This window comes from Telopea speciosissima, chromosome 8 (genome assembly GCF_018873765.1).
Source record: "Telopea speciosissima isolate NSW1024214 ecotype Mountain lineage chromosome 8, Tspe_v1, whole genome shotgun sequence".
NCBI classification, from domain to species: Eukaryota; Viridiplantae; Streptophyta; class Magnoliopsida; order Proteales; family Proteaceae; genus Telopea; species Telopea speciosissima.
The window spans coordinates 54,846,059-54,873,769 of record NC_057923.1 but is presented as its reverse complement, the minus strand read 5'-3'; the positions used below and the strand labels follow the sequence as shown (position 1 = coordinate 54,873,769).

Sequence of the window (27,711 nt, the reverse complement as noted above, 5' to 3'; positions counted from 1 at the left end):
TTTTTTGATACTCTTAACGCCTAGGCACAACACTAGTTAGCGTTATTAAACCCTAACTTTTATTTAAGAAGAATGTTCTTTGTGCCATAGCACAGGTTGCACCCCAAGCACATAGGCAGCTTATGCAGGGGGTATGGTGGTCATTACGCCACCCCCATGTGCCTAGGCATAGCCTGCGCTGCAGGCAGAGAGAAGAGCGCCCCTTTTATTTAATAAGCATTGGAGTCAAACAAATCTCAATCCATAATAATATTATTCAAAGCTTCCTTTTAATATGGAAGAATTTAAAAATTTCTGCGTTGACCCTTCATGATGTTGACCAAGTATTCTTTCATTATAATGTTATTCTTTTGGTGCTTGGAACTTTCCTAATATACGTACAAGGTCATCAATTATTTCTTGTATTCCCACTATCAGAACCGTTGGATTCATTAACAAAACGATTCATTATCTCGGAAGAATCACTATGATGTTTGGTATATCTTCAATATATCCACGAGAAATTGACTATTCAAAGATTGTGGTCAATGCTTCAACGCTTCTTTTTTTGTCCTTTCTTTTCTTTTGGCCACAAAGCAATTCAGACAAGCAGAAGATAGATAGATAGAGAGAGAGAGAGAGAAAAGTAAATTTGTAGACCGTAATAGCAGCAAAAAGTGAAGATTTGAAGAAGGGAAAGAGAAGAGGAAAAAGAAATCTGAGATTCAAAATCCTGAAAAGATGGAACTTGAAAGACTTGGATCGGCTGATGATGAATGACTCTTATGCTTTAGTGGAGTTTTGAGTGTTTCTGGGGTTTTTCACTGAAGTCAAGGGGAAGGAAAGATCTTTGGATGGTGAGATTTGGTGAACGGTTATTTGGGGCTTCGGTCATCTATCCTATCTGCAAGTTCATTGATGGGGGAAAAGAGAGTAGAGGTTTCGATTTGGGTATGCTTCTAGGAAGATAAAGACCCGATTTTTAAGTCGTTTCCGTGTTTTGTCGAGGAACCCAGATGCGAAATTTCGCTTTAATAGTTAGTTTCTGCTGAGGTTATCCTTACAAAAAGAAAAAACTGAAGATGGGTATTTGGGACTTGGGTTCTGCTTTAAGTTGGAGTGGGAATGGACGGATTGAAGAAATTTCCAGTTTTGTCTAATTTCATCTCTGCCTTTGGTTTCTTGGTTTTGAGGTGATGAGGATGGAGGAGAATGCAGCGGCCTTCCACACTTTTTTGAATTCCATACAGGCTTTAGGTAGGGGTTTTGATGTGAACTTCGACAACAGATTGCTTTACTGCAAAGGGGTTGCAGGTTCTACTGTAGTTGAGGTGGATGAAGAACAACCAAGGGATCTGTTACTGTATGATGGTCTGGTTGTGCCCAATGTTTCTAGAGACATCAGGTGCTCTCCGGAACCTATTGACCGTCGGAGTTCGGGAGTTTGCAGCTTCGCTGAGGTTAGCATATAACTTATTTATTGTTTGCTTCCACTCCTTTTTCACAAGGCCCTCAAAGTCTCAGGGTTGATGATGGTTAAGAGAAGTTGCAAGATTCAATAATTAGAATCTGTTAATAAAAATTCTCTACACATGGTGTGATGTGCCTCTGTTTTATCTGAGGAAAAAGTTTATGGCAGCCGAGAATTTCCTAAGGATCGCCACAAAACTATTGGAAGATTTAAAGTAGCTTTTAGCCTTTCTCAGCCTACGAAGCCCAGACATGGATACGAACACTGTTAACAGAACATAAGGACATGACTTGTCAATTCCTGAAACCTGGGATGCCAGTGATGGAGACATAGTAACATATTTCATATTTTGATACCAAACTGAATTAACCTTTTGGCAAGTTTTTAAGAATTATTGTGAATAGGCTTAGAACCCATTTACATTTTCTGTTAAAAAAATACAAGTCATTTCCCCTAGAATTCAAAGCTCAGAAATTGCTTTTGAGGACAATCTATATAATATCAAGTACCAGTATTGATATCATATTGTGTAGATACGTTTAGCATTTTGATGTAACTGGTATGTGGATTCTTTCCACTGCTAAATGTTTATTCTCATATTATTCCGTTGATTGTCTACTGCAGATGGTGGAATATTTTAATAAAAGGTCTCTTCTTTCTGGAAATATACCTCTTGGGATCTTTAATTCTGTATTCAGCTTTACTGGTTCGAAGCAGATGGATGCTGCTTCTACGAAAAGCCTCGCTATGGATGGATTCTTCATCCCTATTTGCAAGGTCCAGCTCATAAAGTCCCCATTAGTATTGCAGGGAAACGTCAAGCAGGCAATCCCATCTTCATGGGACCCACCAGCCTTGGCAAGGTATTTGGAAAATGTTTAAATTGTCCAGAAAGAAAATCTTGGTAGCTAGATATACCATTTCCCTTGATCAATTTTTTTTTATTTTGTGCCAGATTCATCGAAAACTTTGGGACACATGTTATTACATCTGTAACTATTGGTGGCAAGGATGTAATTTACGTCAAGCAGCATCAGTCCTCACCTTTGTCAACCATGGAGATAAAAAAATATGTTAAGGATATTGGAGATCAAAGGTTCTCTGATTCTGAAAGCCATACGAGTTCAGGTCCAATGAAATTGAATGATAAGGCTAGTGCCTCAAATAAATTTTCACCCTTATACTTCTATATCAGTGTGTTTATATGGCTTTCTTCTGCATTTCTTTTAAATTGACAATTCCTATTTTCTTTCCTGGATTTGCAGGGTGTGGACCCAGGTTTATTTAATGGCCAAGGGATATACCCTCAACCCCCTAGTGCTCCTTACCTTGCTGGAAAAGAAGTATGGAACGATCTATAAATTTTAAAAATCTTTGTCTGCACATTTGTTTCAGATACATTGCTGATGTTTAAGTGCATATTTAACTTACTATTCGTTTTGAACTGTTAAAGTGGAACCTCTCTTGATCCTTAAGCATTTCATAATTTTCTACTGATTGTGACCATTTTTCATTTGGTGTTCCACCTTTATTTTGATCTTCGGTTGTGTTTGCATCTTTTTCTTCCTAAATTTGTCGAAAACAAGCTAATGATGCCAACAGGGAACTATTCCATCCAACTGTTAATCTTCCATCAATGTTTGCTTGAGCTGAAGATGACTATATTTGGGATTCTCTTCTCATCTGTAGAAAGAGATTTGAAAGCATCATTTGGATCTCAAGAAAAGTGCTTGAGAATGGGTGGCTAGACCTCATTGGGCATAAGTACTGTCATAGAACTTGAAGATTTGACTGACTTAAATTCCTGTGGAGTCCAATGGATTAGCACTTTGGGCAAATCCACTTGTGGGCCAGTAAAAACATACTAAAACTACAAATACAAGAAAATATGGAGAAATGCAAGAAAATCCAAGGAATAGGAAATATTATAGGGAAATAAAAGGAGTTCAAACAAGAATTACTTTCGATGCGAATGACAAGGCTTAGGCTTGTGAAAAGGGTAGGTAATTGATCTCTTAATTGGTGAATCTATAATCTAAAACGGGGCCAGCTTTTTGGGTTGTCAATTTTGCTTGTTGCAGGCCAAGAAGTGTGTTGATCAATTGATCAGTAAGGGTTAGAAGAGGGTCCTAAAACGGTTACATAAAGCCTCATGTTAGGTTATTGGGGCTAATTGTAGTGTAAGATTTGTGTTGAGTATATTTGTCAGTGTTAGATTCGAGTCAAGGTATATCTATCCGAAAGGAATGTGACATTTTTAGGAAATTTAACACTAGAATGTGCCCTTAGACAACCTTTGGGATGGATTATTATCATTTTTTTTTGAAGTATCAAGCTTGGGAATAAATTAGGTAGCTATCAAAGAACCCGACTCCCTCTAACCAAACCATTCCTTTGAAGCAAAACATGGACCTCAGATCAACCATCTTCGTTTGAAAACTCTTCAATGCAATATAGTTGGTTGCAAATAGAGTAATGCCAGGCCTCACCAAATCTCCCTCGCACTTCTTCCTCAGCATCTATAAAGCGTATCCGTGGTTGTAGACAAATTCGGTCACTTGTCTTTCCTGCTCGACCACACCTACTACCAAGGATCTCTTCCCCATATCCTTAAGCATGAGTTCTCCCATATCCCCTTCAATGTGTCCTTGTATTTGTCAAACTCCTTTTGCTGGGGCAAATAGACATTCACAATTCCCATGGAGTGGGCCCCTTCACTCCTGGGCCAGCCTTCCCTGTCGTGTCAAGCATGACCTGGTAGTATGTTCCTTGAGCAGCATTAGCTGGGATGCTATGATAGAACCTCGAAACGGCATCATCAAGTTTCCCTTTCCAACCACCCCAGACTTGCTTTATAGTTCTCTGTCTGATATCCTAAGTCCTGTAAAACAGAGGATCCTGCTGAAGAATCTCAATGGGATCATCATCCGGTACTGGTATTCATGGTGGGGTTGCCCTCATACTCTGTGATCTCTTGAAAGACAAAACCCCTACCTCTACTTCTTCCTCTCCCCTGCGGGTCCTGCATCTGATGCAACTGCTCTAGAGCTAGAGGGACCAGCTCTTTTCCCCATCTTTGTAGCCTTAACCCTGCTCTGCTTTTGAAGACTCGGCTCTCTGCCCTAGCCTATTGGAACTGTCTCCAATCTGCCTTTGTCTCAAAATCCTCATGCTGTAATCACTGTCAGAGTTATCAAAGGCAGCCCGTGGGTCTCTCTCTTACATTGGGACTACTTGTCATTTTCTATAGGCACTCCGTTCGCCATGCTATATCTCTACAATCTACCTATAGCCATTACGCAATCTTCTCACTTTTTACATTGTTACATAAAAAAGCGCATTTATTATTATCTATTCTACACCATTTTAAACTCTAAAAACAATCATATAGTTATTTCATATTTTCCCTTCTCTTATATTTTTTCTTAATTAAAAATAATTTGTATAGTTTTTTTTAGAAATACTACTATAATTTATCAAAACTAATAATGGAATGATACATGAATCATCATTTTCGGTTGTAAATACAGAAACAATACTTCCATCCAATCAATTTTAAAGAATTTTCAAACCAAAACCGAATTTTCCTTTTTTTTTTTTTTTAATTGAATTTCTGTAATTTTTTAAAATAACTTTTTAAATTCCAATTTTTTTCTCCAGAATTTTTAAACTATAAAATATATAAAAAAAACATCTGGCTTCGTGAAGTCATAAATTGGGCTACAATGTTTTAACATACAAAAAATTTAATGCCAACCACCAAGTATTTACCCTTTTTTTTTTTTTTTTGGCAAAAATTAGTCTTGGGGAAAATTGAGTTACCTCCAACTTTGGATGTTGCACAAATCTTTTTGTTGGGCAGCAAATCGTTGCTTACACTACCTTCCTTTGATGCCTAAGCTCTAGTTCCAAGCTTGTACGGCCGTGATTTGGCCAAAAGAGCAAGACTGATAGAGTTTTGGAGGTTTTTCTGTCGAAGCAGGCGGAACTCATGAAATGGGTCAAAATTCCGACCCATTTTGTTTGAACCGGGTATTTAGAGTAAAGAGTTTGTACCGTTTCGATTGAAATTTCGACGAAACAAAATATGTTACCGAAATTTTGGCGTTTGTCGAGCTTTCAGTCGAAACCTTGTATCATTTGTCTATAGCAGTAGGTTTTGTTTCGAGACCTTGCGAAACTGAAACGAAACCCGAGAAGTCTTGCGATACCTCATACCATTCCTGGTGTTGACAGTGATAGGAGATCTACCACAAGTTACTGTACGTTCATTGATGGCAATCTTATCACATGGAGAAGCTAAAAGCAAACGACTGTGGCTAGATTAAGTGTTGAGGCTGAGTATAGGGATATGTCTCATATTGCAGCCAAGTTTTTTTTTTGGGTGAATAAAGAATTCATTACCAAAGAGAAAGAGGACTACAAACCACCCCCCCCCCCAAAAAAAAAAAAAGAAAAAAAAAAGGAGAGGAGAAATACACAAATACACAAGTAGACCCAACCTCAGATAGGGGAGGCGGGGGGCTGGAAAGAAATTGGGGGGGGGGGGAGGGAGTCCCCAGGAGACAACAATATGCCTGTTCCTTGGGGTATCGTTACAAAATATAGCAGTAGTAGAGAGCTTGGCTTTAATGTCAAAGTAGATGGAGTCCCAAATCTGGCAAAGAGGTCTAGAGTTGGGGGTCCATTTCCTACTATTACGCTCCATCAAGATTTGGTTGATGGTGGCACAAAAGGCCAACTTCCCAATTGAGTCACAAATAGAGGATCCGCCGAAAGTCATGTCCATCCATATCCATTCCCTTGAGAAGGGTAGGATTCTCCGACTACGAAGCCAGCATTTTGCTAGGATGCCTTTCCAAATAGAAGCAGAAAGAGGGCAGGCAAAGAATAGATGTTCCAATTCTTCCACAACATTCTAACAGAGGCAGCATAGAGGAGAGATCGGGATCTGACGGAGGAGAAGAAAGGATTGCATTGGAAGGCAGTTTGAGAAGACACACCAGACAGTGAAGGAGTGGTGAGGGATATGAAGCTTGAACAGACGAGCTTTCTCCAAAGGGGCAGCGGACCTCTGGACCTTATAAGATTCCAGGCAGCTTTAGAGCTGAACAGGCCAGAGGTGGATGGAGACTAAACAACACAATCACTCCTCCTAGAGGGTCTTCTAGGAATGGAAGGCAGACTGGCAGAGCATCCCAAATTTCATTGAGCCCTGGGTGAAAGGGGGGGGGGGATCCCAATCATCATTGGAAATAATATCTGCAACCAAAGACTGCATATTCAAGCCACTGTTGTAAATAGCTCTGGAGCTGATGGAGTGAAGTAGAATTGCTCTTGGGTGCCAATGATCCAACCAGAGAGCTGTAGATCTGCCATCACCAATCTTGGTACGGATAGCTTCAAGGGCAATAGGTCTCAGAACAAGAATCTTATGCCAAACTCAGGAAGCATCAGTGAACAAAGACAGTTCAAATGGAGTCAGAGTGAAACGGCCCAAAGTAGACGCAGTTGCCCAAATACTACGATTTTTAGAAGCAATTTTCCAAATCAGCTTTATGATACCTGGAGAATTCACATCTTTGATACGGCGAATCCCTAGATCTCCCTCCTTTTTAGGGAGACAGACTGAATCCCAATTGATAGGGTGAATGTATCTAGTGGTTTCAAAGCCTTTCCAGAGAAAAGCAGCCATGAGAGATTCCAAAGACTTGATAGTAGAAGGTGGCAGCCCATAAATACCCAGCCAATAGATGTAAGAAGATTGAAGCACTGATTTTATAAGGACCAATCGACCCGCGTAAGATAGAAGCTTGCCCTTCAAAAGTTGAAGTTTTTTCCTGATGAGATCTAGCATAGGAAAGCAATGATCCACATTGAGCCTAGCTGGGATCGAAGGCAGCCCCAAGTACTTGACTGGAAATTGGCCTAGAGAAAATCCTGAAATTCTAATCAAAGAAGCTTTCTCAATATCAGAAACACCAGCAAGAAATAGAAGGGACTTTGTTGGATTTATTCGAAAACCCAAAAGCTCTTCAAACTGCTGCAAACAAGACATGATAGTCTCAAAGGAGCTAATAGAGACTCTTGAGAAGATCATGAGGTCTTCGGCGAATGCAAAATGAGATAACTTGAGGGCCTTGCAGTTGGGCTTGGGAGAGATGAGCTGGTGGTCAGTGCAAATTTGTATGATCCTGGATAGAGCTTCCATAGCCAACGTGAAGATGTATGGGGAGAGGGGGCAGCCCTATCGGATACCCACATTTGAAGAAAAGTGACCAGCTGGACTTCCATTTTCAAGAACAAAGAATTTGGCCGATAGAATACATTGTTGGATCCAGTGGACAAAGACTGAAGGAAATCCCATCTTTACAAGCAGCCTGACAATGAAGTCCCATTTCAAGGAGTCAAAAGCCTTTATGAATATCAATCTTCATGAGCGCAGCAGGAGGGTGAGATTTTCTATCAAATCTTCTAACAATCTCATTGCAAAGGAGAATGTTGTCTGTTATATTTCTACCAGGGATAAAAGTAGACTGATTTTCACTAACAAGAAGATCCACAACTGCCTTTAATCTTGAAGAGTTAGTGATGTGGGTGAAATCATGACTTCAAGAGTTAGGGATTTTGGTTACTAAACCGATGAAGATGTTAGGTGATAGTCAAACTGCTATTTATGCTGGCAGTAACCTGGTGTTTCATGAAGGACCAAACACATTGAAGTTGATTGATACTCCTTTTGTTTCTTCTGCAGATTAGTTGGATGATATGTTTACCAAACCTGCTCCAAGCTGGGAATGGGTGATTTATATGCTCCAGCTTGAGGGGGGAGGGAGTGTTCAGATGTGTATATGGTACCGCAGGGGTATTACTGTCAGACCCTGTGGTAATCAGTTTTTGTTGGTTTTAGCTTTTATTGTTCAAGTCTAGTTAGTCTTCTACCACAAAGACTGGAGGGTATTCTTGTCCTTGCGGTATTGTAATGTTTACCCTAATATAATGTGGTGAGAGGACTGCCGCAAAGTATGGACTGTTCTTCTTTCTTGAAGCAGTTTCTTCTCTCCTTTCTTGCGTACTTCTTCTACATTGTTTATTCTGGTTTCCTGGTTTTTTTTTTTTTTTTTTTTTTTTTTTTTTTTAATAATTTATTTCAACTGCGATTGCCTTGACAGCACTGGTCAAAGGGCTGTCTTGCTTTCAACTTGGACATTAATACTCTGAAAGAGTCCTCTTCAGAGACTAATCATCTTCATCTCTTAAACTTAAATGAGAAAAATGGTGACTGGCTGGCTGAGAGGTAGCAGAAGTAGCTCCACTGGCAGAAAACCGTATGAGCAGTGGGTATGGTTGGTTTAGGAAACTTAGCAGGTCATCTCATAGAGTCCCAGCATGTGTCCTTGATGTGATGGATCCCTCTATGGTAAGTGCATGTGTGCTTGTCTTTGTCCTTGAGAAAAACTTCAGAGACTTTTTCTCCACTCCCACCTTTATTTGTGTTCTGTTAGTCCAACAGCACATACAAGTCCATATCTCTGAAGAGCACTTTATTGTTGCATACTTAATCTCCTCACTTTGCGTAAGTTAATGCACTTTGGTTAATGGAGGCAACTATTCATTGCTAGGATTTGAACTGGGCAATTCAAATTCTAATATAATGTCCAGCAAGGAATTCAAAAGATTATGTCCTTGTTCTACATTATTCTCATATTTTACAACATGTGCACTATGATATAGACTATAGAGTGGAGTTACCATTATGAACCATTTCCTCACACATGGTACACAAAGAAGCAAAGGTTGCCCCTTTTTACCCAAATATGAAATCTATTTTTCATTGAGGTCCGATTTCAAGTTGTTAATCTGTTTTGATGATGATGACAGGAAAGGCTCATAATGAAAATTCAAACAACCACTCTAGACAATGAGTTTAATCTGTTTTGAAGGGAAGGAAGAATGAAGAAAAAGAAGGAACTGAGAGAGAAAAACATAGTTGTGCGACTGCAATACTTGACCCTTTATTCTAATATTTTGTGAAACAAATACGAAACGATAAAAGTGCCCCCACATAGGTGTACGGTAGATGATGGACAATACCCCATTGACAACTATCTATTGCTGTTTTCTGCTAAATTTTGTGAATGTGCCACTTGTTTCCATCACTGCTTAACTATTGAATCCAACAGTTTTGACAGTTTTCTACAAACTGGCATGGCTGCTGAACTTATTCTCATCAATCCTAAACCACCCGATGATAACCACAACCCATAGCACCACCATGTGATGGTGTCATGTGCAGAGCTGTGTGTATGGGCCTGCACGTACCGGTGGGTGGTGGTGTTGTGTCTTGATATACATTGTTGTAGCCCTTAACAGCTCGAGCTTTTGGGATAAGCGGTTGTAACAGATTAGACTAAGAAGTAGAACAAGAACCCTTGTTTGGATTGTCAACTAAATCCATCGGCATCCATATCAATGGTCAGCATCTACTAAGATAGCAACGACCATTTTTTGTGATTTTGGGAATGAAACTGGCTTGGCTCTAGTCCTTTCTGGTACTATATATCTAAGCAATTGTTTTAATATATTTTGCTGTGGTATTCGTGTATAGAATGGAGAAACCATATTTTTGGTTCCCTCGGAAGTCATTTTTCATTGGATGTTGTACATTGGTAATCAGACACTTGCAAAGCCACTAAACTCAGAATATTCTGGTCTATATGTTGGTGTAGGATGTTACTGTCATTTCTAGGCGGAGGGGAGGAGATGATTTAGTCCAAAACCACACCCAGTGGGCAAGAACTGTCCATTCTTCTCCTGATGTAATTGAGATGACCTTCCTTCCGATCACAGCTCCCCTTGAAGGGTTACCTGGAAAAGACCATCTAGCTCGTGCTATTGGCCTCTATCTTGAATGTAAGAAATCTAAAACTTTAATTTTTTTTATTAGTTCATTTTTCAGTTATGATTTATCTCATAGATGTATTTGAGAATCATTTCCATATATTTCTTGTTTATGCTCCAAAAGATTTCCCTTATACTTGACGTTTACTTTGTTCCCCTTCAAAACTATTTTTTGCACAGACAAGCCTCCAATTGAAGAGCTGCGATATTTCCTCGAGTTTCAGATCCCTCGGATATGGGCCCCAGTGCGGGACAAGCTTCCTGGTCACCAAAGAAAGGAACCTGTTTGTCCTACTATGCAGTTCAGTCTTATGGGGCAAAAGCTTTATGTTAGCCAAGAACAGGTATGTTTATTCATGTTGCAATTTTCAAGAGGTTTCTGAAAACTGTAGCTTCTATGTACTATTGCTTAAGAAAGATGTAGACAAGCGTCACCCACATTACAGTGGAGGGAGAGAATGGAGCCTTCCACTTCCTCTTTTGATAATTGTGGCACACTTGCTGTTGGCTTCACCTATTAATGGATCCTACCTAGTAGATACCCTAGGCTGAAAATTGACCTACTCAGGTTGTTCTAGTTGCCGAATCTGTTGTCTAGATGCTAGTGCTGTCAATGGATTCGATCTTGAATCCAATTCAATTATGTTGATTTAATCTGATCCTGATCTGATCCGATTAGGGATGATCCAATAACTAAACAGATCTAATCTGGATTTACCTCTATCCGATCCAATTGGCATCATATATTGTTAAGGATAGAGTTGACTAGACATTGTCTAGGTTCGTTGTATCTGTATGTCAGGATAAGGTCTGTGACTCAGTCTTATCTAACATACCTTATTTGTATTTGACATCGTCTTTATGAATAAACAATGGCCTCTGTCATTCTAGACAAGCCAATCTATCCTCTCAAACCTCTTCTTCCCTCCTCTTTTCAACTTGGTATCAGAGTCCAAATACTTTTGCTATATTTTTTTCATCACTAGGAGGAATTCGGCCCTACACATTAGAGGCTTCAGCCTCCCAAGGTTGAGCATGGTCAACTAAAACATGACGCCTCCACTTATTCGTCGACCCGCTAACCGGCAATGGCACCATCACCTATTGCTACTCACCAACGGGGCCCTAGGTCCTCTGTCGTTTCTCTCTAGGGCCTAAGGCCCCTTCGTTGATCATCAATGGGCACCATCGCCCCCTGCCAATCCCCACCAAGGTCACAAGCCCTTTGTCGCACACTTTTGGGGCTCCCGCCCTCTTGTTCAATCATTGCCTAGGCCTCTTAGTCCCCCTGTTGCCCTCTCCAAGGCCTCACAAGCCCCTACTGCGTCTCACTAGGCCCCTACTGTGTATTGTTATTCGTTAGGGCTCCAAGGCCCTTGTGGCACCTCGCCAAGGCCACCGCCCCCTATTATGCGTTGCTATGGCCCTTCGACTCCCTACCAAGCACCATTCAGCCTCCCAAGGTTGAGCATGGTCAACTAAAACGTGCCGCCTCCACTTATTCGTCGACCCGCTAACCGGCAATGGCACCATCACCCATTGTTACTCACCAACAGGGCCCTAGGTCCTCTGTCGTTTCTCACTAGGGCCTAAGGCCCCTTCGTTGATCATCAATGGGCACCATCGCCCCCTGCCGACCCCCACCAAGGTCACAAGCCCTTTGTTGCACACTTAAGGGGCTCCCGCCCCCTTGTTCAATCATTGCCTAGGCCTCCTAGTCCCCCTGTTGCCCGCTCCAAGGCCTTACAAGCCCCTACTACGTCTCACTAGGCCCCTACTGTGTATCGTTAGGGCTCCAAGGCCCTTGTTGCACCTCGCCAAGGCCACCGCCCCCTATTATGCGTTGCTAAGGCCCTCCGACTCCCTACCAAGCACCATTAGGCCCCCAAGCCCTTTGCTACCTCTTGCCTGGCCCTGTTAGGCTTTGTTGCCCCCTCAACAAGCGCTGCTAGGTTCTACAAGTGCATTCTTCCTCAATCAACGGGTGTTCTATGCCACTGGTTAGTTGATATCTTGTAATTACTTTATTTTTCATATGGTGGAAAGTGGTGCTACCTCAAAGGGGGAGTAGAGGGTAGTGTGGTGGGTCCAAGGTTTTAGGTCTTGGTTTCGCTCCTGGTTTCGCCAGACCACCAAATCGAGTTTTGTCGAGATCTCGGCGAGTTGGTGTATTTTTTCCTATCTCGACTCGGTAGTGGGTTTCGGTGGCCATATGGCCAATATAGGTCCTGAAACTTGACATCCACCCTAATTAGTCCTTCTAAACCATAATTCGAAAACTCGTCTCGACCAGGTCTAGATTCTCGAGATCTCGGTGAGATAGTGCATTTTTTTCCTCGGAATTATGTTTCGGTGGGCAAGTGGCCATAGTTGGCTCCGAAACTTTAAGGTAAGCTTGTTTTAGGCTTAATAAACATATTTAAATTTTCAAATTGAGAAAAATACCCAATTTGGCCATAGTTGAACCATTAATGTAATATTGCCTTTTCTACACATTGTTTGAATGATATGAGACATAATTGGCAAGTAAATCAAGTAAATTATGCAATAATGAATGAAGACACATAAATATATAATATTTAATAATTATTTAAGAAATAGTTAAAGACATTAAGTTTGTACTATAAACTCCTCCACGTGAAGTGTTCACAATGCATATTACATAGATACTCAACAGTGAACAATATATTAATCATAGACAACCTACTTCACTAGTCTTCCATTTCCCAACTCCTAACAATACAATTGATCTCTTCGTAGTGATGTGGCAACCCCCAGTAGTGTATCTCAATTGTATTGAGTGATGATGTGGCCAAAAAGTTAGAAAACAAGGTTTTTCCCCCTTCTCTGACGAGTTACTTCGAAATTTCGAAGTATGCTCTCGAGTTGGTGCTTTTTTATAATGTGGAATGTAGTATTCCGAAATTTCGGCGAGACGGTACAAAGTACCGAAATCTCGCCGAAATTTAGGTCGAGATATTCGAGTTAGTGCATATTCTCCGTCTCGTATGTAAACTCGTCTCAAGTAGCTCGAGATTCTCGAGTTTTCCGAGATCTCAGCGAGTTTTAGAACTATGTTCTAAAACATAATGGAAACATTAGTTTTTACAAATTCAAACCCAAAATGGTACTTTGACTTCGGACCCTAGGTTGGTAGTCTACGGCATAGGTGAGCTCTACCCTAGGCTATTCCACACAATATTTAGAACACATATAATTAAGGTAGAGGTGTAAAACAACTTAATTAAGCATTAGGAATTAAAAAATATCAAACCATAAACCATTTAATCATACATGGTGATTATGAATATGTTCAAGCTGTCCGACACTCATTTGTTAATAATTGTTAGAAACTTGGAAAGAGACATAGATTAGACAAATACAAGTGTAAGTGTGTGATAAGTCCTACATTTTAGAGTAGCTCGTACTGAAACGAGTGTCTAGCCAGATTATCAAAACGACCATGTTGTTGTTGTTGTTGTTGTTGGTTTTGTCGAATCAAGCTCGTGACAAGTCCTACCATTTAGGTTTTTTTTTTTACCTAAAACTGTTCCTAAGAAGCAATCCCTCTCTTGATATTGAAGCTTCAATTTTGAATCTCCAAGCTTTAATCTTCAGTTGATGTGAAATTTACCAAAAAAAAGCACCAAAACCCCTCACTTGGAGGTGTTTTTCCTTCACAGTAGAGCGAAAGAGGAGAGATTTCGAGTTGAGGTTGAAATCTCGCCGAGACACTGCCTTTTTATAGCCTTGGTTTGGTCTAGTTCAACTTGAGATCGAGATATAACCCGAGATCTCGGCGAGATACCGAGATCTTGCACAAATCTTGTATCGCCTACTGTCTCGTCTCGTCTCAAGACTTCACAAAACCGGAATTTTTACAAGATCTCGCCGAGAAGTTGTACTATGGGTGGGTCGTTTTGGAACCCATGGCCATAACCCTTCTCTTTGTATAGATCCTTCAAAACTCAATGGGACCAATTATCTTACCTGGTCCCGAGCATGCCTTCTCACTATTCGAGGTAATAATCTTCTGGGGTATTTAACTGGTGACAACCCTAAGCCAACTGAGACTACTGCAGCAAGTACTTGATTGCTAATGATGCCATTATCATGTCCTTCCTCTTGAACTCAATGGAGCCTGCTATCAGCCCTAGCTTTCTTCTATTGAACTTTGCAAATGAATTATGGGATGCCGTCAAGCATAGTTGTCAAGGCGCTAGGAGATCCAAGGCATTCGAGTCCTCCCTAAGCGCTTAAGTGCTTAAGCGGCCTAAATCACTTTCCAATATTATTTTTTTAATATATCAGTTATATGTGTGAAACAATCAAAACACACATTTGGTTTATATGTTCTTGGAATCGGTCATTTTCAGGTATACCTAGTCTCACATTTGGTTAATACTGTTCTTAGAAAATAGGATGAAGTAATTAACCTACTCTTGATTTAGAGAAATTTTCTTGTTCTCTAAGAAATTTGATTGATCAAATGATTTTATTTTTACATTAGACTTTTTGTATTAGGTCGAGCACAAAACCAACTCTCCAACAAATCCGAGATTGCTTAAATCTGATTTATATTGAAGGAGTTATGTTCCGGTCAAACCTTATTTGGTGTGCGCAAGTGTTGTCAAAATCGCTCTGAATGAAAATATTTTTTTAGATATCAAAACAAATGAATATTTTACTGCACTTTTGGTTTTTAGCAATGTTTTACCTTATTAAGATTTATGGAATTTTTAGATTTAAGAAAAACCCCAGCATTAGAAAGTTGAAAATTTCACCTACTACCAAAAATCCAGTTTTTGTTCTTGAACTGGGGGGGTTGACTTTGTATCATTTTGGAATTTTATTTTTTAACTATTTTTATTAGATTCAAATAGGGGGGTATATGCTTATTTATGAATAATATCTTAAGTAATTATTCCATTTACTTAAATGATATCTAGCATAAATAATGCCAGAACCTGGTTCGATACCAATTAAACCAATGCAAGGCGCCCAACAATAAGGCGGCAGCCGCCTAGGCACCTAGAAATCCTCTTGAACGCCCAAGTGACGCCTTGACAACTATGCCGTCAAGCAAACCTATGGACAACCGAATCATTATGCTCAGATCTATGAACTTTGTCGCCAAGTTCGTGAGACTACTCAAAAGGAGTTATCCTGCCCTATTTACTACTCCACTCTTAATGCTATGGCAACAGTTGGACTTTTGTTACCCTATTCCCATGGCTTGAAATGCTGATGCTAGTATTTTTCAGAAAGAGCGTGAGATGGAAAGGGTATGTTATTTTCTCACCAGGTTGAATCCGGAATAAGACCAGATCAGAATTTAGGTCCTTGGGCAAGATAGATTCCCTACACTACTCCAGACTTACAATTTGGTTCAACATGAGGAATTGCGCCGGTCCTTTGTGATGCCTTCTACGGTCCTTACTCGATCATCACTTGTTATCACCCCTTAGAATCTCCTACAATTGGAACTTAGCACTACCAAACCAGCTGCTCCTGCAAATGAACCGGTTAAGTGTGATTATTGTGGATGTTCTCGCCACACCAGAGAAACCTGTTGGAAGCTTCATGGTCGCCCAAAAGGAGGACGTGGTGGAAAACAAGGGTGCTCTCGCCCTTAGGTTCATTTGTTTGAAGCCACTGACGATTCTTCCTCTACTACAGCCTCCCCGTTTCCCTTGGAACATATGGTTGCTCTCCAGCGTATGATGACTCGGCTTGGTACGACACTCTCTACCATGGCTTCCTCCATTACACTTGCTTCTCATCCAGCCCAATCGGGTATATTTTATAGTTCTTCGCACTCTAGTCCTGCCTAGCTCCATTCTGGGGCCTCAAACCATATGGCCAGCTCCTTGGACATGTTTGGTACCTATCTTCCCTGTTTGAGAAAGGGCAAGTTCTGAGTTGTTGACGGGTTTTGATATTTCTGGTAAAGATTCTGTTTCTTTCTCTCCTACCTTTTATCGGTTCTCCATATCCCTAATCTTTGTGTAAATTTACTTTCCATTTATCATCTCACTGTCTACCTTAACTGTTGTGTTCACTTCTATTCTACTCATTGTGTCTTTTAGGATTTGGCAACGGGAGCAACAGTTAGATATGGTAGGGTCCACAATGGGTTGTATTATTTGGACCCATATGTCTCTGATATACCTCCTCCAGTCTCAGCTCACACTCTTCCTTTAGACTGCTCTCACTCAGTTGCATCAATGGCATTGCCGTCTCGGTCATCCCTCTTTTCGTGTTTTAAGTTATTTATTTCTGTCTTTAATAAAACATTGTACTTTGGCAAGTTTGCTTGCGAGTTCACATGTATTATTTGGACCCGGGTGTTTCTGGTATACATCCGCCAGTCTTAGCTCACACTCTTCTTGCAGACTGCTCTCACTCAGTTGTATCAATGACATCGCCGTCTCGGTCATCCCTCTTTTTGTGTTTTAAGTTATTTATTTTCGTCTTTAATAAAACATTGTACTTTGGACAAGTTTGCTTGCGATATCTGTGAACTCACGAAGCATACTCAGTTCCCCATATTATCCCTATGATATTAAAAGCAATGTTCCATTTCCTATTATTCACTCCGAATTGTGGGGTCCTTCTCGGATTGTTGCTAGGGGTGGGTTCAGATGGTTTATCGCCTTTATTGATAACTGTACTCGTCTGACATGGGTCTATCTTCTTCGGACAAAATCCGAAGAAGATTGCTTAAATCTGATTTATATTGAAGGAGTTATGTTTCCGGTCAAAGTTAATTTGGTGTGCGCGAATGCTGTCAAAATGGCTCTGAATGAAAATTATTTTTTAGACATCAAAACAAATAAATATTGTTAGAAATCAGAACTAACTAACCAGCAGAAGAGAGAAGAAGAAGAAGAAGAGAAAAGAGAAGGAGATGAAGCACACTGTCGAGAGAAGGAAAGGCAGTCTGCGATAGAAGATGTGTTCTATATCTGGCCCTGGGTTCTATTAATAATAAAGACAAATTAAATTAGGTAAGTTGGTTAGGGGTTTATAATGAAATTACCCCTAAGCCCTCACCTATTACATCTTAACAAATAAAGACTTAGAGGAAAGAAAATAACATAGAACCCCACAAAACCCAAAATAACAATGACAAAACTACCCCTAGTTCTCAACAAATATTTTACTGCACTCTTGGTTTTTAGCAATGTTTTACCATATTAAGATTTATGGAATTTATAGATTTGAGAAAAACCCTAGCATTAGAAAGTTGAAAATTTCACCTATCGCCGAAAATCCAGTTTTTGTTCTTGAACTGGGGGGTTTGACTTTTTATCCTTTTGGAATTTGATTTTTTAAATATTTTTATTGGATTCAAATAGGAGGGGATTTGCTTATTTATGAATAGTATCTTAAGTAAACATTTACTTGAATGATATTAGGCTAGATAAGTGTCGGTTTTCTGGCATAAATAGCTGTTTGTCCTAGTTTCGAGCCAGGTTTCCTCAAGTTTCGATGGGCATGAGTGTCGAAACTTGCGAAAGATGGGTTGTTTCAATAGAAACAGGTTGAAACCTATCAAAACTGGTCGAAACCAGTGACTTTTTAAAATCCACCCACATCTCGTCTCGGTGGTTTCGACCGAGTTCTCTTTCCATGAGACTACTATGCTTCCGTAGTCGTCGTCCTTGATGGCTCTCACTCTAGGCAGCTCTCACTCTGGCAGTAGGTAGCCCTTTCCAAGTGGCTCCACTTTGCTCTAGTGTTTTTTTGCCTAGCGGCAGGTAGCCCTTTCTTGACGGCTTTCACTCTACTCTAGGTAGCCCTTTCCGTAACTCGAACCTGTGACGTGGTGCCCGGCTCTTATACCAAATGTTAGGTACTTGACCGATACGCCAAAAGCTCCAGAGCTAATGGAACGCGTTAAATCAAGCCCTTTAACCTATCCCATACTAGGCTGGCCCAATCTAGCGCCAATATACTAGACTGGGCCCCATTAGGCACGTAACATTGTATCCCGTTTTCTCCTCTAAGAACCAATTAGTTGATGTATTCACAAAGGGTTTTGACTTCTAAGTCATTCCATTCTATTGTATTCAAGTTGGGCTGAGGGATATTGTTAGAATATATAGGCCAGAATACCGTAGGGGTATTCTGGTCCTTTCCTCCTTGCTAACTCTTTATTTTGTCTCTTTTTTCTGTATTTTTCCCCTTAGCCGATCTCTATTAGGAATTCCTAATAGGAATAGGCAAGGGTAGCACTCCTACTTTGATTTTGACTAATTGTAATTCTTTTATTATAAATAAAGGGGCTGGGTGATCAAGTAAGATCACTTAAGCATTAATTAAATCTGTTTTGCTAACATGGCATCAGAGCCACGATATCTCTGACCTGTTTTCAAAACCTCCCACCCTCCCATTGTTTTTCTCTTCTCTTTCCCTTCTCTCATTTTTTTTTCTCCCCCTTCTCCTTCTTCTTCCTCTCTAAGGGCAGCACTGCAGAGGTGATCAGATGATCTAGTTGCTGCCCTATTCCACCTCTTTTTTTCCTTTTTCCATGACCTAATTTTCCTGTTTGATGACTGCTGCTGGTTCTCTCTTGCGGTAATTGGGGTTTCCAATTTTATTTTGAAGATCAGGCCTTGAGTTTATTGGGACTGTTTCTCCCTATATTGGAACCCTTCTGCGACACTGGACTGCTGTTCTCAGGCTTCATACAGGTGCTGCAGCCTCCTCCTCCCATTCGATCTCTTACTTTCAGGGTTTTTCTACAGCAAAACCCTGAGCATTATCGATATTGGGATTAGGGCTGCTTGCGGTTGCTGTTTCTTTTGGATTTCTTTCTTCTTCAAAGCCATTCCTTGCAGGCTCTTGGACAGATTCAACAGGCTTCATCTGCGGCAAGGTTTTTTGGGTTCCCCTCCCCACATCGATTTCTCCTTTTTGGGTTTTTTCCAAAACCCTAACACCATCGATCTTGGGGAGGACTCCTCTATTGCTGCTGCCTTTTTTGGAGGTGTGTTTCTCATCACAGAGGGGCATTCGGCTCTGCTCTCAGCACTTGGCTTATTTTTTTTTTTTTTGGGCTTCTCTGCACAACAGCCCTTCTCGGCACTATGGGTGACTCCACTGCTACTTTGACTGCCACCTCTGATCAGGGTAGCCCTGATAAATCAGATTATCGTGATCTTCATCCTAACCCTATCAAATTCGATGGCAGCAACTATCTGCTGTGGTCTAGATCTGCATCTTTTGCTATTGCTGGCCGTGGCCTCACTGGCCACATTGATGGCTCTATACCTTTGCCGACTGCTCCTGGTGCTGCCCTGACTAGATGGCTTGCCAACAATGGTATTCTTATGTCCTATTTGGTTGGCTCTATGAATTCAGACCTTGCACAGGGATTTCTTCTCTTTGATGCGGCTTCTCAGATTTGGTTTGCCTGTAAGTTGACATATGGACAGCTTGGTAATGATGCTCAGGTGTATGAACTTCGCAGAAAGGTCCTTCATACTACTCAGGGGGAATTAACTGTCTCTAAGTATGATGCCACTCTCCGCAGCCTTTGGCAGCAATTAGACCATTTTTCGGATTATCACCCTGATACACCTGCCAACATAGCTGCCTATAAAAAACATGTTGACAAAATCAGGGTGAAGGACTTCCTGGCCGGGTTGAATGTTGAGTATGACCAGATTCGTGTTCAGGTGTTGGGCCATTCTCCTTTTCCCACATTTGAACAGTCTTATGCCTTGGTCTCTGCAGAAGAAAACTGCAGGGCTGCTATGTTACATCCTCCTGTTTCTAACAGATCGGCTCTCCAAACTGCTGCCCAAGCTCTTGCTGCCCCCTGTTGGTACTTTTTCTATTGGTGGTTCTACTCCGGGCCTTGTTACTTGTGACCATTGTCACAAGCCTTATCACACCAAGGACAAGTGTTGGAAGCTTCATGGGAAACGAGCTGACTTTGAAGCCAAGCGGGCTGCCAAGAAGAAACCGAAAGGCAAGGCCAATCAATTTGAAACTATTCCTACAGCCCCGGCTCCAGACATTGGTCTATCCCAGGACGATCTACAGGCCTTCCTACGTGTGCTAAGGTCTTCCGTTGCTACTGCCTCTACTACTTCCGCTGCTACTGCCAATTCCTCTGCTCCTTCAGGTTCACATTTTGCCCGGTCAGGATCTGGTATCTGGGAAGACGATTGGATTGGGTGAAGTACACGATGGTCTGTATCTACTTGCTGATGGCCGTCTCTCTCTCCACCGGTACCTTCTCCACTACCTCAGAACTCCTTGGTCTCTTCTGAACTTTATCAATGGCACTCTAGATTAGGTCCCCCTCCATTAGGAATTTTAGCACATTTATTTTCATCTTTGGTCACCAAATGTAATAAGGATAACTTTTTTTGTGAGGCTTGTGTTCTAGCCAAACAGACACGTGCAACTTATTCTCTTTCAAATAAAAGGAGTTCTTCTTGCTAAAAAAAAAAAAAGAAGGATTATACATCAGACTAGTTGTGTTGATACCCCGACCCAAAATGGTGTGGCTGAACGGAAGGACCGCCACTTATTGGAAGTGGCCAGAGCATTAATGTTTGCTCGACATGTTCCATCCCAATATTGGGGTGATGCTGTTCTCACTGCAGCTTACCTTATTAATAGGTTACCTTCACGGGTTCTGGATTCTCGTAGCCCATTTGACATTTTACTTAGCGATTCCTCCTTTGAAATACCTCCCAAGGTCTTTGGATGTGTCTGTTATGCTAGGGATACTAAGTCCCCTGGCAAGCTTGAACCCCGTGGGTTAAGGTGTATTTTTTTGGGTTATTCTCCAACGCAGAAAGGTTACAAGTGTTACCACCCTCCTACCCGTCGTACTATGGTCAGTATCGATGTGGTTTTTCATGAAACCCTTTCCTATTATTCTTCTCCACCTCTTTAGGGGGAGAGTTCTGGTGAAGATGTGGTTCATACTCTTGGGTTTCCCCTTCCTTCATCACCTATAATTACTGACCAACCATCCCCTGCTGCCATCCAGCCTCCCGTAGCTGCTGTCCAGCCCCCCCGAGGCTGTTGTGCAGCCCCCCGAGGCTGCTGTCCAGCCTCCTGTGACTGTTGCCCAGCCTCCTGAGGCTGCTGTCCCTTCACTTGAGGGGAATCCAATTATGGAACCAAGTGGTGGTAATATTCCTATTCAGGGGGAGCTAACTCCAGTACAGAGGACCATTGACAATTCCGCCATTCTCACCTTATAACCGGAGATGTTCTAGCAGAGGGCAGAATCAGTCCACTGCAGCACCGATACCCATCCAGTTGCTGACTCAGGATCCAGAACCTCCTTCTCCTGGTGAGCCTTCCTCCTCTGATCTACTCATTGCACATCCCAAAGGTACCAGGACCTGCACTTTACATCCCATTTCCCGTTTTGTTTCTTATAGTTCTCTTTCTCCTTTTTTTCGTACCTTTGTTTCCTCCCTTTCTTCTGTTTCCATTCCTAAAAATTGGCAGGAAGCATCTACAGATGGGAAGTGGAAGGCAGCAATGTTGGAAGAAATGAGAGCATTGAACAAAAACAATACGTGGGATCTTGTAGCTCTTCCTCCAGGAAAAAAACAAGTGGATTGTAAATGGGTGTTTATGGTCAAGCAGAAGGCAGATAGTACAGTGGATCGATACAAGGCACGTCTAGTTGCTAAAGGCTTCACTCAGACATATGGCATTGACTACCAGGAGACTTTTGCACCGGTAGCAAAACTCAATACTGTAAGGGTATTGCTATCCTGTGCAGTGAACCTTGGATGGGATCTTCAGCAGTTGGATGTGAAGAATGCCTTCCTCCATGGTGAACTAAAGGAAGAAGTATATATGGACATTCCTCCAGGTTTTTCAAGTCCTGCTACCAAGGGTAAGGTGTGTCAACTGAAGCGTGCACTCTATGGCTTGAAGCAGTCACCTAGAGCTTGGTTCAATAGATTTCACAAGGCTATGCTTTCAGTGGGCTACCAGCAAAGCAATGCTGATCATACCTTGTTCATCAAACGTGTGGGTGATAGGGTTACTCTCCTCATAGTCTTTGTTGATGATATTGTAGTGACCGGCAATGATGGTGATGAGATCAAAAAGTTGAAGTTGTTTCTTGGCCATGAGTTTGAAATTAAGGATCTTGGGACTCTGAAATATTTTCTAGGGATGGAGGTTGCTCGCTCTTCAAAGGGCATATTTCTGTCTCAAAGAAAGTATGTCCTGGATCTACTGTCTAAAACTGGGCTGCTAGGGTGTCATCCTTCGGACACTCCCATTGAAGCTACGACAAGACTCAAGGAGAAAGAAGGCACACCGGTTGACAAAGGTCGTTATCAGCGGTTGGTGGGCAAACTTATCTACCTATCTCATACTCGGCCAGACATTGCCATTGCAGTTAGTATGGTCAGCCAGTTTATGCATGACCCTTATTGTTTTCATATGGAGGTAGTTCTTCGCATCTTACGATACTTGAAGTCTGCTCCGGGACAAGGAATACTTTTATCTCCCAATGGTCATCTGAAGGTTGAAGCATACACTGATGCAGATTGGGCTGGTTCAAGTGATAGGAAGTCCATCTCTGGATATTGCTCTTTTATAGGTGGGAACCTTGTCACCTGGCGTAGTAAAAAACAGAATGTGGTGGCTAGGTCCAGTGCTGAGGCTGAATTCCGTGCGATGGCTCATGGTATCTGTGAATTGTTGTGGCTTAAGGGGCTGTTGCTAGATATTTAGGTTGCTGTCCAACTTCCAATGATGTTATATTGTGACAATAAGGCTGCCATAAGCATCGCTCATAATCCTGTCCAACATGATCGTACTAAACATGTGGAGGTGGACAAACATTTCATCAAGGAGAAACTTGAAGTTGGACTAATCTGTGTTACCTATGTGAAGTCTACTGATCAGCTGACTGATATGTTCACGAAGGGGCTGAGTGGCAAAGTGTTTCGTCCTTTTCTAGCCAAGTTGGGCATGTGTGACATTTGTGCACCAACTTGAGGGGGAGTGTTAGAATATATAGGACAGAATACCGTAGGGGTATTTTGGTCCTTTCCTCCTTGCTAACACTTTATTTTGTCTCTTTTTCCTGTATTTTTCCCCTTAGCCGATCTCTATTAGGAATTCCTAATAGGAATAGGCAAGGGTAGCCCTCCTACTTTGATTAGGAGTTGCATTCCTACTTTGATTTTGACTAATTGTAATTCTTTTATTATAAATAAAGGGGCTGGGTGATCAAGTAAGATCACTTAAGCATTAATTAAATCTGTTTTGCTAACAGATATCTATGCATCGACTTGAGGGGGACAGTTAAGGATAAGAATTGACTAGACACTGTCTAGGTTCGTTGTATCTGTATGTTTGGATAAGGCTTGTGACTCAACCTTACCTAACATACTTAATTTGTATTTGACATCCTCTATGAATAAACAATGGCCTTTGTCATTCTAGATAAGCCAGTCTATTCTCTCAAACCTCTTCTTCCCTCTTTCAACTTATATACATATTTAACATGTATATTAACATTTGCTATAATTCTTCTAGATTTATTTTCTTACTTAGTTGGGCTGGATACAACTTAAAATCATTTTCTCTTTTGTCTTTGTCAAAAGGGTATTTGTCTTACGTAATTTGTTTGAAAAAATAGACCATAACAGGTATTACATAACCAAATTGGTTCGGATTTGAGTTGGACCTATGGATCCCGATGCAGAGCTTAAGGTCTATATGAGCAAGAAAAGAAGACAACATACCCAAATCAGGTCCTAGGACCGAGAAGCTGGGTCAAATACTTCCCACAGTTCTGGTTCTGGTTGTTGTTCAACCCAGGTCAGACTGGCCTGCATATGGATTGTGTGAGATCCTTTAGAAGATTGTGTGGAATATCTTGAAGATCTGCTGGAATGCTTTCCTAGTAGTTTTTATCTTTTATTATTGTAATACTTCCTTAATTTCTAAATTAATAGCCAACTAAGAGTCACATAGAGAAGGTTCTTGTTAGTTATTTTCGGTCTTTGGGGCTTTTATTGAAACAATGTACTGTTGTAATAGAAGAGATGGTTGAGAAATAAAGTTTGCTTTTCTTTGGTTCAGTGATGAATCTGGACAAGTTGCAACAGTGAAGTTGTAACACCTCTTGGTGGTGATTCCAAGAGCCTGATTGGTGGTGATTACAATCAGAGCCTATTGTGGTGATTTTTTATGTTAGGTATGGTGGTGAAGCCTTGGTCATGTTCTTTTTCTTTCTTCCATATGTTGAAGTAAAAAAGTGTCAGAGTTTTGTTCTTCAACTGATTTGTCCCTATGTGCGATCTTGTGGCAATTGATCTCTCACTGGATTTTGTGGTTCAAGATCGATTCTGCATTAGATCCTTGTCAGATTCAAACTTAGATCATTCACAACTTGATCTTCAGATTATCAGGTTGGATCAAATGAGGACATTTTCTAATCAAATTTGGATTGGATGGGAATAGGATCAGGGTGGAATCCGATCAGTTAATAGCCTGATGGATACCCAGGGGAAAAAAAGGTTTTACTCAAATAAGTGGGTAGAAGGGTTAGGATTGTCCAGTGTTATTTTATTTTTTTTTGAAAATCTTCTAGAATATCTTGAAGATCTGTTGGAATATCAGCTGGAATGCTTTCGTAGCAGTTACCATCTTCTATTATTTTAATAGTTCCTTAGTTTCTTTATTAATAGCTAACTAAGAGTTACTATTTTTATTGTTTCCTTTTCCGGGTTGTGTTGTCCATGTAGGGAAGGTTCTAGTTAGTTGCTATTTTCGGTCTTTGGGTCTTTTATTTTAACAATATACTACTGTAATAGAAGAGATGGTTGAGAAATAAAGTTTGCTTTTCTTTGGTTCAGTGATGAATCTGGACAGGTAGTGGTGAAGTTCTAACACCTCTTGGTGTTGAGTCCAAGAGTCTGATTGGTGATGATTCCAATCAGACTCTACTACAGTGGCGATTCAGTACGTTGGGTATGGTGGTGATTCCATTCCCACAGGCTTTGGTGGTGAAAGCTTGGTCATAACCTTTTTATTTCTTATTTCATATGTAAAGAAAAAAAAGTTGCGAGAATTTTGTTCTCCAACTGATTTGTCCCTATATGTGATACTGATTCAAGATTGATTCTGCATTAGATCCTTATCGGAATCAAATTCGGATCACTCACAAATTGATCTTCGGATTATCAGGTTGGATCAAACAAAGACATTTTCTAATCAGATTCAGATTGGATGGGGATAGGATCAGGGTGGAATCCAATCAGTTAATATCCCGACAGGATGCCCAGGGGAAGAAAAAAAAAGGTTTCACTCAAATAAGTGGGTAGGAGGGTTGTCTAGTATTAATTGATTCTTGACCTAGTTCTCCAAAGCGGGGTCCAACAAATGTTGGTTTGCGATGCCTGTTTGGCTGTGGGCAATAAATAAGCCTTCATGTACTCTATCTTCATATAAATGTTGCTTGGTCTGAAATTAATTCTATGGTGATTTAAGTTAAATTTCTCTGCTTTTGATTGTATCCTGGCTTATTGAGACTGCAGGTATCTGTAGGCCGTAAGCCTGTAACAGGGTTGAGATTGTGCTTAGAAGGAGCCAAGCAGAACCGCCTAAGTATTCAGCTTCAGCACTTTGCATCTCTTCCGAAGATCCTTCAACCATACTGGGACACTCATGTGGCAATTGGTGCACCCAAGTGGCTGGGACCTGAGGAACAAGATAGCCGATGGTTTGAGCCGGTGAAGTGGAAGAACTTTTCACATGTTAGCACTGCCCCCATAGAGAGTAATGAGAACTTTACTGGTGATGTCTCTGGTGTGTACATAGTCACCGGTGCTCAGCTTGGAGTGTGGGATTTTGGGACAAGGAATGTCTTGCACATGAAGCTTTTATATTCTAGAATACCTGCTTGCACCATAAGGAGATCGTTCTGGGACCATTCCCCAACTATTCTAAATGACAAGTCAAATAAGCCAGTTGTCGGGAATACAACCAACTCTGTTGACTTGAGCTCCAGTTCTAGTCTAGCAGGTAACAAGAAGTTGGCAAAATATGTTGATATATCTGAGATTAGCAAGGGACCACAGGATTCCCCAGGTCATTGGTTGGTTACTGGTGGAAAGCTTGGAGTTGAAAAGGGGAAGATTGTTTTGAGGCTGAAATACTCATTGCTGAATTACTGAGTTATCTGAGAATGAGATCATATGTAGTATGCTTGGCCTAGATGGGAGGTTGTGTTCCATGGATGTGGTTTATGTTCATCATGCTTGTATATTGTCGCAGCTTCATGGACTGAATTGAGTGAATGATCTTTGGTCAGTGTACTTAGTCTCTTTCATCTGATGAACCATTAATATCTGGTGAGTCAGAAATGGTGAGCTTCATGCTGAAATTGTAAAGTTCTTCTCAAGTTTGCCACTTGCCCAAGGATGGAAGTAGCCCTCAGTGAAATGAAATATGTATATATTGTGGCAGGTCAAGGCTTTGCAAAGGCTTGTGACAGGTGCCTGGCAGAATTTTTGAAAGGCTTGGAAGGGTAAACACCTATAATCTTCAGTTTAATGCTACTCTCCCTTGTAGATATGCTGGAGAGTTGACAATCCAGAGTGGCCAACTGGAGATAATATATGAAGGATGATACTCAAGACTCAAGAGTGGGTCTTATTAGTGCCTTATATTGTTGAAGTGTTCACCAAGTTCAGAATCAAATGCAGAGTTGTTCTGGAGGTGCTGGAGAATTAACTCAGCGAGCGGATCTTAGATGGAGGAGCTAGGTGCTTTGCCATGCTAAGGACCTGACCTGGTGGAATTTTTGGATCTGAAGCCTCGTCAATGTTTCCCATTGCTCAGTCCAAGTGTAATCAAGTTTGACTCATCATCAGATCAGTCTCGACTCTCGGGGTTGCTTATTCTATTAAAATTTCCAGAAAACATTGGCAGTAGCCTGGTACAAGTCCAGTTTTTGCAAGGTCAACCTGCATTTTTATGTTGGCAGCCCTAGACTCTTATCTAATCCAGGGAATCTATAAATGCATGAGTATGAGGAAAATAGAAATAGAGACTTCTCTGAATGCATTTGTTTCCTTGTTCAAATAATGTGTGGGCTTATGAATTTAAGCTTGAATGAGACCTAGCCTTGTGTTTTTGTTTTGTGGCTCTATGGTTTAAGTTTGAGATTAGGGTTAATTGTTATCATAACATTGTTTTTTTTTTTTAAAAGGGTATTTGGGTGTGTTCAATTATCATAACGCGTTATATATGTGCATAGATTATTGATTAAATTTTAACAAACAAAAAGGGGGTTATAGGGTTTGTCATAAGCAACATAGTATAATTAAACTTGTACATTTCAT

General features: G+C 40.9%; 1 protein-coding gene across 2 annotated transcripts; it reads left to right on the top strand.

Moving 5' to 3' along the window:
• The first annotated feature begins 649 nt into the window (after positions 1-649).
• On the top strand, positions 650-26,832 carry LOC122671698 (MACPF domain-containing protein CAD1-like). Of its 2 annotated transcripts, XM_043869073.1 has the most exons (8): positions 650-918; positions 1,173-1,439; positions 2,075-2,313; positions 2,406-2,601; positions 2,716-2,793; positions 10,180-10,363; positions 10,532-10,695; positions 25,903-26,832. In XM_043869073.1, the coding sequence occupies exons 1-8, from the start codon at positions 898-900 to the stop codon at positions 26,539-26,541; spliced, it is 1,788 nt and encodes a 595-aa protein (XP_043725008.1). In that variant the 5' UTR covers positions 650-897; the 3' UTR covers positions 26,542-26,832. The 2 variants fall into 2 exon arrangements, with proteins under 2 accessions (XP_043725008.1, XP_043725010.1); XM_043869075.1 differs by lacking the exon at positions 1,173-1,439.
• Positions 26,833-27,711: the final 879 nt, after the last annotated feature.

What these genes read in the sequence shown, in the direction of transcription:
- LOC122671698 (XM_043869073.1), top strand. Translation starts at nt 898, where the DNA reads ATGGGGGAAAAGAGAGTAGAG. An exon ending in CAATGAAATTGAATGATAAG is followed by an intron (nt 2,602 to 2,715) that starts GCTAGTGCCTCA and finishes CTGGATTTGCAG; the next exon opens with GGTGTGGACCCAGGTTTATT. An exon ending in CTTACCTTGCTGGAAAAGAA is followed by an intron (nt 2,794 to 10,179) that starts GTATGGAACGAT and finishes ATGTTGGTGTAG; the next exon opens with GATGTTACTGTCATTTCTAG.